Below are 13,917 nucleotides of genomic sequence, written 5' to 3'. Positions count from 1 at the left end.
AACCAGCGACGTGTTTTTCTATGTCTTGGTCTATTCCCGGCCACCAGACGTAGCTGCGGGCCAGGGCTTTTGTTTTTACGATGCCCGGGTGGCCCTCATGTAAAGTGTACAGGACTTTTGGTCTGTGTTTGAGTGGTATGATTACCCTGCACCCCCAGAGCAAACATCCCAAATGTGACGTTAATTCATTTTGCCTAGAGAAGTATGGCTGAAATTCTGTGCCTGGGCAGGAGGTTTGCCAGCCAGTGTGTACCCAAGCTAACACTCTGCTAAGTGTTTTGTCTCGGGAAGTTGCGGCAGCGATGTCATTCGCTGTTAGTGGGCATTCTTGGAGTTCTTGAATAGCTAGGATGTTGCTCGCTGGGGCCGGGTCTGGTTCTGTGTGGGGGAGGGGCAATCTGCTGAGGCCGTCAGCGTGACACATTTGGTGTCCTGGCTTGTATATTAGCTGGTAGGAATATGCTGCGAGGAATGTTGTCCAGCGCAACATCCTTGGCGACAAGATTTGGGGGGTTTGACGGTCCCAGGTGAATAGTCCTAATAGTGGCTTGTGATCTGTGTAAATCACAAAGGGGCGGCCGTAAAGGTAATCGTGAATTTTTTTTATTCCCGCCACAATTGCCAGGGCTTCTTTATCTATTTGGGCATAGTTCCTTTCCGTTTTGGACAGAGTCCTGGAATAATATGCCACCGGGGCTTGGGTTCCGTTGCTGTCTAAATGGCTTAAGACTGCTCCGATCCCGTATGGGGATGCGTCGCAGGCTAGGCAGAGAGGTTTGTCTTCCTTGTAGTGGGAAATGGTGGTGTTGCTGGAAAGCATTTGCTTGAGTGATTTAAAACTGTTTTTGTGGGCTGTTGTCCACTGCCAGGCTGCCCCTTTATCGAGCAGCCTGTGGAGGGGTTCTGCGATAGTTGCCTTCCCTGGCAGGAAGGCATGACAAAAATTTAAAAGTCCAAGGAAAGCTTGGAGCTCTGTTTTATTTTTTGGGGTAGGGGCGGCTTTGATAGCAAGGATTTTTGAGTTTGTGGGGTGGATTCCCTGCGAGTCAATTTTGTAGCCTAAGAAATCTGCGGATGGGACGCCTATGGAACATTTTTCACGTTTGAGTTTTAGCCCTGCTTTCCTAAATCTCAATAATACTTCTTGTAGCCTGTCTGCTAAGTTGTTTTCTGATTCTCCTGCGATGAGTATGTCATCGAAATAGGGGCAGACGCCTGGGATTCCTTTTAATGTTTTTTCCATGACTTCCTGGAAGATGCCAGGAGCTACTGAGATGCCGAATTGGAGGCGGTTTACTTTGAAAGCGCCGCGGTGTGTGACAATGGTTTGGGCTTCAGCTGTTTGCTGGGTGACCGGTAGCTGAAGGAAGGCATGAGCTAGGTCGAGTTTGGCGAATATTGAGCCGGACCCTATTTCTGACAGCACGTCCCTGACTGCAGGCACTGGGTATGCATGGGGATTTAGTGCGCGGTTTAGAGTTGCTTTATAATCCGCGCATATTCTCATGTCACCATTTGGTTTAACTGGTGTGACTATGGGAGTTTCCCAGGTTCCCCCGTCTGTTGGTTCCAGGACCTCAAGGCTGACTAAGCGGTCTAATTCGGCCTCGATTTTTTGTTTAAGCGCAAAGGGGACCCTTCTTGCCTTGATGCGTATGGGACCTATTTCCGGTTTTAATTTGAGGTCTATAGGGGTGCCTGTATATTTGCCAAGCGTTCCGTCGAAAACGTCCGCAAACGCCTGGCAGACCTGTTCTAATGTTCGGGATTGAATGTGGTTGGTGCCCTCCAGGTGGATGCCCAGAGCCTCGAACCAGTCTAACCCGATGAGGGTGGACCTGGGTGCCTCAGTGATCTGGATCGTTAAATGCCCGAGGAATTTTTTGTATTCTACTTTTACTTGTGCCTGCCCCTTTAACTGGATAGCGGCCCCTTGGAAATCTGCGAGGAGTATTTTTGAGGGCTGCAGGGGAATGCGGCATCTATTTTTAAAACCAATTTTTTTGAGGGTGTCCCAAGACATTATTGAAACAGAGGAACCGGAGTCGACCTCCATTTTGCAGGGCACCCCTTGAATTTTAACCCAAATCTTAATTTTGGGTTGTAACTGATGGACGGGCGAGATTCTTTGTTTGGCTCGAATAGACAAGACTGAGGGCTGGGGAATTCCTTTGGCGGGGGAAGGGACCTTGGTCCTACCTGCCGGAATTTCCTCAAGCTCGTGGAGGGTTTCCCGGTTCAGACTGCGGCACGCGGAGCGAATGTGCCCGGTCTTCCCGCATCCGTGGCACTTGGCGTTTCTGAAACGGCATGTGGCTCTGGCGTGAGCCCCGCCGCAGCTGGCACACTTCGGTTTCGACCCTGTGGCGGTGGGTCTTGGGCCGGGACCGGCTGGCCTGAGTGGCCTGCGGTTCTTTCCGCGGTCGGCGCCCATTTTGCTGAAACGGGACATGATGTCGTCGACGCCGGTGTAGGTCTCTGGTTGCTCGTCATCCGGTTCCCCGGCGTGGTGGACTGAACCGGCCGAGCTGTTCCTGTACACCGGAGAGCCCTCACGGTGGCTGTCTTCGTAGGCCATGATCTCTAACGTGAGTTGAGCGAGGTCCATCGTGGGCCTGGCTACCAACTTCCGCTGGAGCCGCTCGTTAGAGAGACCGGCGATAACCTGGTCTCTGATGCGGTCTTCCAGGTCGGGAAATTGGCACCTGCGGGCAGCGTGACGTACCCCAGCGATGAAGGCTGTGGTGGTTTCGCCCGGTTGCTGGCAGCGGCAGGCGAAATGGAGGCGCCAATATAGCTCGGACCGACGGGGCATGAAATGCTTACTAAGGCGGCCAGTCAGCACGGCGTATGGGACGGTCGCGATGGGGTCTGGGCTACAGAGCCCTACGGCGATGTCGTAGACGGAGGGCCCGCTGAGACACAGGAGGGCTGCAGCTTTGTGGCGGTCCTCCGTTATTTTGTTGACAACGAGGTAGCCTTCAATTTGTCCCCAGTGCGACTCCCATCCCTCGGGATGGCGGACGTCGAATTCTCTGACGTGACCTAAATTTGCCATGGGTCTGGGTCCACAGTACTGTTCAAGCTGCTGAAAGGGTTCCTTTGCCCTCAAAGTGGCTTCAGCAGTGACTTGTCAGCGGGAGGGATCGGAACTCCTTTGCGGTGTGACTCAGCTCAGCAGGCAGCTCTACAGTACCGGGATCCCACCTTCGTCGCCAGGTGAATCGTCTTTACAAAGACAGACGCGAGACCGTAGGCAAAGGTTCATAAGTTTATTCGGTTCAGCTCCCGGCAGCTGACTGTCAAAACAATCCGGGTTTATATAGGGAACTGTCAGAAAACATAACCAATCAGGTAAAAGTATTTTTCCCGCCGCTCGGGGAACGGCCAATCGCCGAGCGGCACTTTGACAGCTCGGCGGCTGTCAGGGAATTCCTCTCAGCTGAGCGCTTAGCTCAGTTCGGAGGACCCAATTGTGAACTGCGGATTTGACAGTTCCGAGAACTGTCAAATCCGGCGCGTGCGCGTTGGGCCCCCGGCAGCCTTTTGACAGCTGTCATCGGGAATGGCGGCCGGCGGGGCGGTGCGCATGCGTTGTTGCTTTGGGCAGCCATTTGACAGCTGTCAACTGTCAAATGTCCGCCGGGCCGGCTTTTCGCTTGCGGCTTGGAAACCCTTGGTTTCCAGATATGATTCACTCTCCCTCTCTTTCTCTCCTTCCCTCCCTCTCTCTCTCCCCCCCTCTCCCCCTCTCTCCAATCTTCTGCTCACCTGGCAAGCTGGCTTCACACTGTTCTCCGACAAGCTGACACACATTCTTATTAGGCTGGCTCTCCTGCCCTTGGTCTGCCAGTCCTCTTCCCCCACTCAGTGTGAGTGAGTGAGTGAGTGTGTGTGTGTTTTCTGCTTTCTGCTGCTTCCTGCAGAAACACAGCAAAGGCAGTAACCCCACCCAATAAGCTTGTCAGCTTGTCGAAGAACAGCATGAGGCCACTCTCTTTTTCACACACACACAGAGAGAGAGAGAGAGAGAGAGAGAGAGAGAGAGAGAGAGAGAGAGAGAGAGAGAGAGAAGAGAAGCACAAGTGCCTCTCTCTGTCTGTCTCTCTCTCTCTGCAAATGGTGGAGAAATGGGAGCCGCAGGAGAAGGCATGCAGCCACGGGTTGCTGACCCATGCCCTATACAAACTGAAAGCATCTTGCTTGAACACATCCAGGCAGATGCACTGTGGGAGTAAAGTTCTCAGTCATTCTTGCCGGTAACTACATATGGCAACAACATAATTTTGTAGCAATAATATAATTTTGTAAAAGTATATGTACATGCTTTTATTTAGTTTAGTTTAGAATAGAATAGAGCTGGAAGGGACCTTGGAGATCTTCTAGTCCAGCCCCCTGCTCAAGCAGGAGAACCTATACCATTTCAGACAGGTGGCTGTCCAGTCTCTTCCTAAAAACCTCCAGTGATGGGAGAGCCCACAATTTCTGAAGGCAAGCTGTTCCACTAGTTAAGTGTCCTCACTATTAGGAAGTTTCTCCTTAATTCCAGGTTGCTTCTCTCTTTGGTCAGTTTCCAACCATTGTTTCTTGTCCTGCCCTCTGGTGCTTTGGAGAATAATCTGACCCCCTCTTCTTTGTGGCAGCCTCTCAAATACAGGAATACTGCTATCATGTTTCCCCTGTTTCTTCTTTTCTTTAGACTAGCCAAACCCAAATCTGCAGCGGTTCTTCATACGTTTTAGTCTCCAGGCCTTTGATCATCTTAGCTGCTCTTCTCGGAACTTTTTCCAAGGTCTCAACATCTTTTTTGTAGTATGGTGACCCAAATTGGTTGCAGTATTCCAGGTGTGGTCTTACTAGGGTTTTAGAAAGCGGTAGTAATACTTCACATAATCTTGATTCTATGCCTCTGTTTATACAACCCAGTATTGTATTAGCTTTTTTGGCTGCTGCTGCACACTGCTGGCTGATAGTCAAGTGATCGTCCACTAGAACTCCAAGGTCCCTCTCACAGTTACTGTTTTTGAGCCAGGCCTTGCCTAATCTGTACTTGTACCTTTCATTTTTCCTGCCCAAATGTAAAACTTTGCTTTTCTCCACATTAAAATTCATTTTGTTGGATAGGGCCCATTGTTCAAGTTTGGCTACTGGTTATAACTTTGTTTGCTTCTAGTTATTCGCAATAACCCTTTTCCAATCATCAGGTACTTTCCCGGTGCTCCAGAATTTTTGAAAGATGTGGTGCAATGGTTCTGAGATAATATCTGCCAGCTCCTTCAGAACTCTGGGATGTAATCTGTCAGGCCCCAGTGATTTATATTTGTCAAGGTCAGATAGGTGTTCTCTTACCATTTTCTTGCATATTTTACTTTTTGTTTCTAGTCTGTCGTTTGCAGTACGTTTTTTTTTGCTATGTTGGGCTATAATTTCTTTTTGTGTGAAGACTGATACAAAGAATGAGTTAAGCACTTCTGCTTTCTCCCTACTGCTGTTACTTCATTGCCATATTCTCTCTTTAGTGGACCTATAGTTTCCTTGACCTTTTTCTTGTTACTAATATGTTGAAAGAAACTTGTTTTATTGTTCTTGATTTCTGTTGTAAGTCTTTGTTCATTCTGAGCTTTTGCTTTCCTGACTTCATCTTTGCACGTTCTGGCTGTCTGCTGATAATCAGCCTTAGTTATGTGTCCCTCTTTCCATTTTTTGTACTTGTCCTTTTTCAGTTTGTCTGAGAGATCTTTGTGCAGCAATGCTGATTTCTTCTTGAATTTCTTGTTTTTCTTTTTCAGTGGTATTGTGCTGCACTGGGCTTTTATGATCATATTTTTCAGGGTTTCCCACACTTCTTGGGTTGTTTTCCCCGTTAGGATTTTTGTCCATGGAATCTTTCCTAGGTTCTCTCTGAGTTTGTTAAAATCAGCTCTTTTGAAGTTTAAGACTCTGGTTGGATTATATTGAATCTCAGCATGACGTGGTCACTTTCATCCAAGGTTTGAGTGATGGGTTCTCATATTTTCCCTTAATTAATGTCAACAGTAAAAAGGAACCCTGAACAAATCAACTCAGAGTTCTCACTCAGGGCGCAAATTATTAGGCTCCATTATCCTACTTTGAATATGTGAAGACCTAGCTCTTTGGAAAAGACTTTAATGCTGGGAAAGGGAGAGAAAAAGAGAAGAAAAGGATAAGCAGAAGGTGCACAGCTTAGTTACAGTAGCAATGAGTACACTCTTGGGAGACCTGAAAGACCAGATTAGGGACAGAGACTGTCATGGAGAAAATGTATCTTTGTGTTAGCTGAAAGTTGACATCAATTTGATGACCCATATTCAATCAATTAGTCAATCAATCAATGATAACATTGCACTACATATTGACCTTTTCCCAACTTTTTTGATTGACAATGCAAAAGGATAGAACAATTGACAATTGTCAATATAAAATTCTGAGAGCTGAAGTCCACACATCTTAAAGTTGGCAAGTTTGAAAAACACTGATATACAGATAGCCCTTGACTTACATTCAACAAAAAAATCATGGTTAAGGAGTACAGTTGTTAAGTGAGGTATCCTATGATTGCACCCAATTTTAATGACCTTTTTTGCCAGGTTTGTTAAGTGAATCACCACACTTTTTAAGGGAGACATCATGTGACCACAATTACCCCATTAACTTTGCTTGTTGGAAGTCAGCAGGGAAGATCACAAATGGCAATCATGTGATTGCAGGATGCGGCAATTGCCATAAGTATCAGCCACTTGCCAAGCGCCTGGATAGCAATCACATGATTGCGAGGACAGTTGTAAGCTGAAGGATCGCTCATAAATAACTTTTTTCAGCATTATCATAAATCTGAATGGTCAGTACATGAAGGGTCATGTGTCAAAGACTACCTGTCTATGAATAGAAAACACTCAACTATGTTCTTCATTTTACACCAGATTTGAGTTTTCCATCTTATTTTCAGAAAAGCAACCCATATTGTTTTCAACCCTTTCCCGAGATTCAATACATACCGGTAAACCTGGTTCCCCAATACCTGGTGGGCCAGGCGGGCCTGGTCTGCCTGTCAAGCCAATGTCTCCCTTCAAAACAGAAATTTTTTATTTGAATTTAAGAAAATATAGTTTATTAGAAAAATATAGCATTCTTATTTTTGCTATAATCTCCCTGGCAGAGTGAGAAGAAACTGGAAAAATATTATCCCAGGACCAATAACCTCATGCATGGCAAGCAAATGATAAATAATTCCTAATTATTTACATTTGTATTACTTGAAAAATCTTTTAGAAACTTCAAATACTTTCGGATATATACTGTATATCCAAAAGTATTCCAGGTTTCTAAAAGTTTTTTCAAGTAATACAAAGACATTTGTACTAGTTGCACTTTTTATTATTTATTGACATTTAGTAATATTATCTATTACTTTAACTGTTTCTCCTCTTTTGTTCCTTTTCCTATGATTGACTGGTATTTTTTACCTTTGCGCCAGGCAAACCGACTCCTGTTTCTCCAGTCAATCCAACAGGGCCTGGGAGGCCTCTTTCACCCTTAAAAGGTAAAAGAAATCAATGCTTTAATTATGTTAAGATTTTAAGGAAGGTAAACTATCTCTTTTTTCCTTTTCAAAGGAAATAATTGTAAAATAAATCATCATGCTTCAATTAATTATAATTATTGTCTGGAATGAAGTGGTGAGAATTAGCTATAGGGCATAAAATATTACAAGAACGGAGAGCATATATAAACTTGAGAGAACGGAATAGAAAATAGAAACTTAACAAAAAATATCACAATTATTGTTCGGTTTTCACAGTTTTCTAAATGCTGTAGTACAGTTCTAGAGCATAAACATATTTTAGATGAACATGTATACATGGTATATCATAGACACGTATATACCAACGATATGTATCATAGAGAAATCATTCACAATCAAGCATTTTAGAACATGAAGAAAATCATTTTAATTTTCATTCTTTTTTAAAATCATAGATTGATGTGAAAATAGGATAGAACGATGTAATGCAATGTGTGAATAGGCTTGGGGGATGAGGGGACAAGATGCTGCTTAGCAAACTATGACAAGAGAGGCAGGAGCCTCCAATGGATTAACAGACAGAGGAAGAAATTTAGGAAGGGCTCGGCCTAATTGTTAAGACAGTTAAAAATGGCAGTGGGAAGTTTCTACCTTGAGATTTGCAGGAGTCTGTTAATGCAGTTTTAAAATTAAGTAGAATGAGCCCATCTAGTCATATTTCCTGTCTGATTTTCCTGTGAGGGCTGACAAATGGCTTTTAAGGATATGCCATGGGGCAGAATTAGATCAATTTGCGATGTCCTATGTTGCAGCTCCTCCTAAATTTCAGCTAAACTAGGCTCGTTTCTAAATTCAGAAATTGCAAAATTCAACATTCATCTTTGGCTCTTCTTACACACGGTTAAAAATGTTCACTTGTGAAGAACATTTTAGGGCACTTATGTATCTGCATAAATATTGGTTTTGTGTAGTGTTTTATTACCATACACAGTGGTTTGGAAGAGAATTTGGCCTACAGGTAGTCCTGGGTTAACAACTGAGACTGGAATTGCCATTGCAACAAGATGTGACTATAAAGTGTAATGTCACACAACCATGCTGCTTAGTGACAGCAATTAAAGGCATTCCTGGTTACTATGATGAAGCAAATCACCACAGGTTGTTAAGCAAGAATGTGACATGGTCAGCATTTGCAACACCTGCTGGCTTCCCCACTGACTGCTCGTGGGAGGTCAGCAAAAAATATAGCAAATACTGTAGTGATCAGATGACCATGGGGATGCTGTGGTGGACAGAATTCTGAGGCACCGTCATAAGTACCACTCACTCAGCTCTGTCACAAGCTTGAACCATCGGTGAATGAGTGGTTGTTAAACAAGGACCACCCAGATACAATAAATAAAATAACAATAAAACAAGAGGGAAATAAGGTCACAGATGAACTTTGCAACAACTATATAATTATAACATTTATATATAAAATAGGAAATGTTTTAAGGCCATTCAGAAGCCAGGCATGTGTTCCATTACCATGAATACTGTATTTTTCAAAGAATTCAAATACGATATCAAAGAGAAAGAAAAGAGTTATGTGAATCCACTTCTTCCTATGCATATAGAGCAATGTGGTACGGAGAGACGCCCTGGAGCTAAATAGCTTTCTTGTACTTTAAAGAAAAAAAATCATAAATCATACAAAGTCTCAACAAGATGTTATTTATGAGCTGTGCTTTTATAGCTCCCTGAGGCTTGAAGCCATACCAAAGCTTCAAATGAACTGAAGTGTCTTAAAGTGGGATTTTGATGATATGGAATATTGTGAACATTTCTGTTTGTGCAGCTTGATCTTCTATTTACAAGCCGCAGTGAAAGATTGGTTTCTTGCTGTTCGATGAACTTCTGCTGTGACTTTAAAGGAACTTTTTTCAGTTTAGCCATGACAGCTAGAATTAATAGCAGATGAAACAGAACAGTATTGTAAAACCTCCATTCAGTGGACTAATTGGGGAAGAGAATATCTGTTATTTTTTTTATCAAATATATTCATGTTAATTAATTGGCAGTGCTAAAGTATAATTCACAAATGACAGACATTACAGTAATTATATAAATGGACACAAATGATATCATGATGTCCTCATTGAAAAAATAAGCAAGTCATATTGTCTGAAACATAAATATATTATAACTAAAAGTAGGGCTTTTTGCTACAGAAATACTACAATTAAATGTAGTATTTCTGAGCAATTATTATATTTCAATAACGTACACAGAGAGAGTAAGCAGTGACCTCTGAAAATGCCAACTGGGAAAACTTTCACAGAATGCAGCAGACAAGTTCTCCACAAATTTGAATCGCATTGTCCCTTTTAAACCTCACTTCTATGTTTAAAATTAAAATTAAGGAGCTTCTGGGTTGTTTTTATTTGTTTATTTATGTACAACATTTATATAGCTGCCTATTTTATAAGAAACTCTGGGTAGCTCCTAGCTCAGGGTGTTTGGTTTTTTTCCCCTTTTTCTAGGAGAGCTTTAATCCAAGTGCTATGAATTAGTCACATGCTTGCCAAGATTATAAATGCCATTGATATATTTTACGATGCTGAAAATCAGCAAATGATGATTAGGATGCTTGCCTTTGATCCTTGCACTCCTTCAGGTCCTTGATCTCCAGGCACTCCTTGGGGCCCCTGTTAAAATATGAAACCATGATAAAGATCTTCAAAGCCTCAAGTTAAGATGATAGATAAATAAGGATATGATCAACTGACTGCAGTAGACAATAATAGTTGAGTAGTAAGATCATTTATCTGTATATCTGAAGATTGGTTACACTCGCACAGAAGCATCAGCAGTGCACATTTCTATCTCAAACAGTCTGTACATTTATAAAAAAAATAGTGTAGTTCTGGGAATAGCTTAATAAAGGCCAGCAGGAGGACATTGTTGGTATCAGCAGTGTTACCTTCCATTCAGTGATTAGGTAAAGGTAAAGGTTCCCCCGCACATGCGTGCTAGTCGTTTCCGACTCTAGGGGCTGGTGCTCATCTCCGTTTCAAAGCCGAAGAGCCAGTGCTTGTCCGAGGACATCTCTGTGGTCATGTGGCCGGCATGACTAGACGCCAAAGGCGCACGGAACGCTGTTACCTTCCCACCATAGTGGTCCCTATTTTTCTACTTGCATTTTTACATGCTTTCGAACTGCTAGGTTGGCAGAAGCTGGGACGAGTAACAGGCGCTCACTCAGTTACACGGCACTCGGGATTTGACCCGCCAAACTGCCGACCTTCTGATTGACAAGCTCAGCGTCTTAACCCACTGAGCCACTGTGTCCCTTTTGCCGTAATTCAGTGATTAGATTCCTGCTAATGGTCTGGATGGATCTTCTGAAATAGGTAGCAAGTTGTGCCTTTCTGGGATAACCATAACTTTTTGTAAGCTTATCAGTAAGATGGGCAACATATAAATTTAATAAATAAAAATAAATTATATTTGAAGAAAACATTTCCTCCTGCAGGTGAGAGGAAAAAAAGGGGGGAAGTCCATGAGAGGCCACTGGGTGGAAGAGGAAGTATGTCCTCCCTCCCCCAGGTCACTTGTCTTTCTGTCCAGTTTTACTTTGTGTGTGTGTGTGTGTGTGTGTGTGTGTCTGTCTGTCTGTCTGTCTGTCTGTCTGTCTGTCTGTCTGTCTGTCTGTCTGTCTATCTATCTATCTATCTATCTATCTATCTATCTATCTATCTTCATCATTCTCACTATCACCATCATCGTATTTGTATAGCCTTCCATTTCCTGTTAAAGTAATTCTGGTCAGTGTACTTATACATCATTATAGTGCAGTTATTTCTAAATTGCTGATTTCCAAACACTTGAGAGGACTTAGATGGAATAAACTCTTCAAATCTTGATATATACCATAATAAATTTAAGGACTGTTTGTTTAAACTGGGAAAGGAAAAAAGATTTGGGGGACGGTCATGCATCTGAATTGTACTTATAGTCCTCAGCTTATATCCATTTGTTAAACGACTGATCCAAGTTACAGTGGTGCTGAAAAAAATAGAGGTATGACCAGTTCTCAAATTTCCAGTGGTCACAGCACCCCTGGGGATGCATGATCCAGTCTAGGTACTTGTATGCCTAGGCTACAATTATGACAGATTACAAATAGATGTTGACTATGATGGGTGTCAACTTATGACTGGTCTCACATATCTCATTAAGCTATACAATGCTCAACAATGTCATGTGTGGACCAGGCTATTATGACTTATTCAACAACCATTGTTAAAACAAATCATGACTGGGTACAATATATGAACTTAGCTAATTGATTGATTGATTAATTGTTTGATTCATTGGTTCATTCATTCATTCATTCCATTCAATTTGTATGGCCATCCATATGTTTTACAGTAAGTGACTCTGGGTGGCTCACAACAGGTAAAATAATTTAATAACAAAGATACAAATATAAGAACTGTCCACAATCAGCTTAAAAAACATAAAATCACAATTCACAGCAGAATTCATTTGATATCAACTCAATACAGACTTTGTAAGAGCTCCCCACCATTGCTGGATCCCAGGCACATGATGCGAGAATTTGTATTATCCCCACTAATCAACTTTATTCTGATAATAATACAACTAAAAATGAATAAATTATGCAGTAACAAACTTCATTATGAAATTACTAGTCCTCAGGTTACAACAGCAATTGGGATCAGGATTAAATCTGGAGAGACAGAGAAGGGTGGCATGCGGCACAATCTTTAAGTAGACTTTCTAGTCTCTATTACCTGCAGACCTCGGGGACCTCTTGGACCACCTGGGCCTTCTGGACCCTACAAGATAAGAGAAGAAATTAGGAAGCTGCCTTTGACCAACTCAAGGCGTAAGTCTAGCCAGGCTCATAGTGTTCACACTGATTGGTGGCAGCTGTCCACAAATTCAGGAAGACATTTTTGCAGGCCTGCTACAGATCGTTAATGTTAAGGCAGCTAATTTAAAAACGAATTGATACTATTACATTCTTTAAACCTATTGAAAATATTCCCACCGCAATAGTCCTCTCTTTGCTAATCATATTTACACAATGATGATCTAGATCAGGGGTGTCAAAGTGTCAGCCCGCGGGCCGGTTGCATCACAGCGAAACCGCACCCACCCCATTGCCGGGATACGTCCAGTGGTGGGATTAAAATATGTGAACAACCAGTTCTCTGTGTGGATGCTGCTTCCAGGAGTCCATTCTGGGCTTGGGCAACAAAAAACTAGCTACTGGTTCTGCCGAACTGGTGCAAACTGGCTGAATCCCACCACTGGATATGTTGCGACATGTCATCTGACGTTGCGAGTTTGACATCCCTGATTTAGATATTTTAGCATCAGGCTACATCTACATCTGGTCTATTGTAGATCATATCTCCTTATCTTCTTTCCAAGTCTTTACCTTACCATTTCTCCCCTCCTCCCCATTAAATCTGTGATAGTTACTTACTCGGTCTCCTTTTATGCCTGGTGTTCCACATTCACCTCTTTCACCCTGAGATTTAAAAAGTGCCATTAATATTATCTCCGCATTAAAAGACAATTCCAAGCAACAACACTGGTCTTTCTTCATTGCAAGATTTCCACTCCCCTTATATGTTCTTTTTGGAAACATGTTTTAAGATTTTACAAAAAAAGGAAAATGTAGGTTATACAATTCATTAATTAATAAGTACTCCATCCTTTCTCTTTAAATTCAGTAACTCACCTTTTGCTTGCATACAACAAACAGAGGATCCAAGAAGTTGAGAAGTCCATACCTTTTCTCCTTTATATCCAGATTTCCCCTAACAGAAAGAAGTGAAATATCTTTTAACTAAATTCGTACAGGCACTTGTTAGCCAAAAGGTGTAGGATTAACACTAGGCATTTAATTTCAAAATGTGCATCTGTCTTGGAGTGAGAAAAAGGAACTAAGAACCAGTGATTGGGTCTTCTTTTACTTGATTTTTTAATTTGAGTTTTATTTGGTGAACTCAATCCAGTGCCTTGGCAATGCACAGTGGTCCTGATTCTCTAGTATCAGACCCCCAGCAAAGCCACTGAAAAGTTTTGCAGAGGGATGACTAATGCTTCAGTCACTGTTTTTGTCTCACTTTTTTTTTTTACAAAGCAGTATCTGAGCTCCTGAATAAAATAAAAGGATATTGTTGCAATTTCTGTCAACAGTATGAAAACCCACTCTAAGGCTGTCATTATAAAAATCCAATTATCATTATGCTAAACCATGCCATCGTCTAGCCATTTCCAACATCCCAGGATTGTCTGGGTAGCTTTTGTGGCTTGGGATTAATGTTACAGTTGCTGCATAATCTAGTCCA

General features: G+C 42.5%; 1 protein-coding gene across 1 annotated transcript in view; it reads right to left on the bottom strand.

Annotated features, from left to right (window-relative positions):
• Positions 1 to 13,917, bottom strand: part of LOC310643327 (uncharacterized protein) — a gene marked incomplete at both ends in the record, with an annotated part of 69,649 nt that overhangs the window by 41,164 nt on the left and 14,568 nt on the right. The window contains 6 exons of the mRNA XM_083367635.1: positions 7,017 to 7,085; positions 7,485 to 7,553; positions 10,180 to 10,233; positions 12,346 to 12,390; positions 13,047 to 13,091; positions 13,357 to 13,383. Coding sequence (XP_083223761.1) covers positions 7,017 to 7,085; positions 7,485 to 7,553; positions 10,180 to 10,233; positions 12,346 to 12,390; positions 13,047 to 13,091; positions 13,357 to 13,383 — 309 coding nt within the window. The remainder of the gene's footprint in view (positions 1 to 7,016; positions 7,086 to 7,484; positions 7,554 to 10,179; positions 10,234 to 12,345; positions 12,391 to 13,046; positions 13,092 to 13,356; positions 13,384 to 13,917) is intronic.

This window comes from Vipera ursinii (assembly GCF_947247035.1).
Source record: "Vipera ursinii genome assembly, chromosome: 1".
In the NCBI taxonomy this organism is placed as follows: Eukaryota; Metazoa; Chordata; class Lepidosauria; order Squamata; family Viperidae; genus Vipera; species Vipera ursinii.
This window is presented reverse-complemented; position numbering and strand designations above follow the sequence as displayed.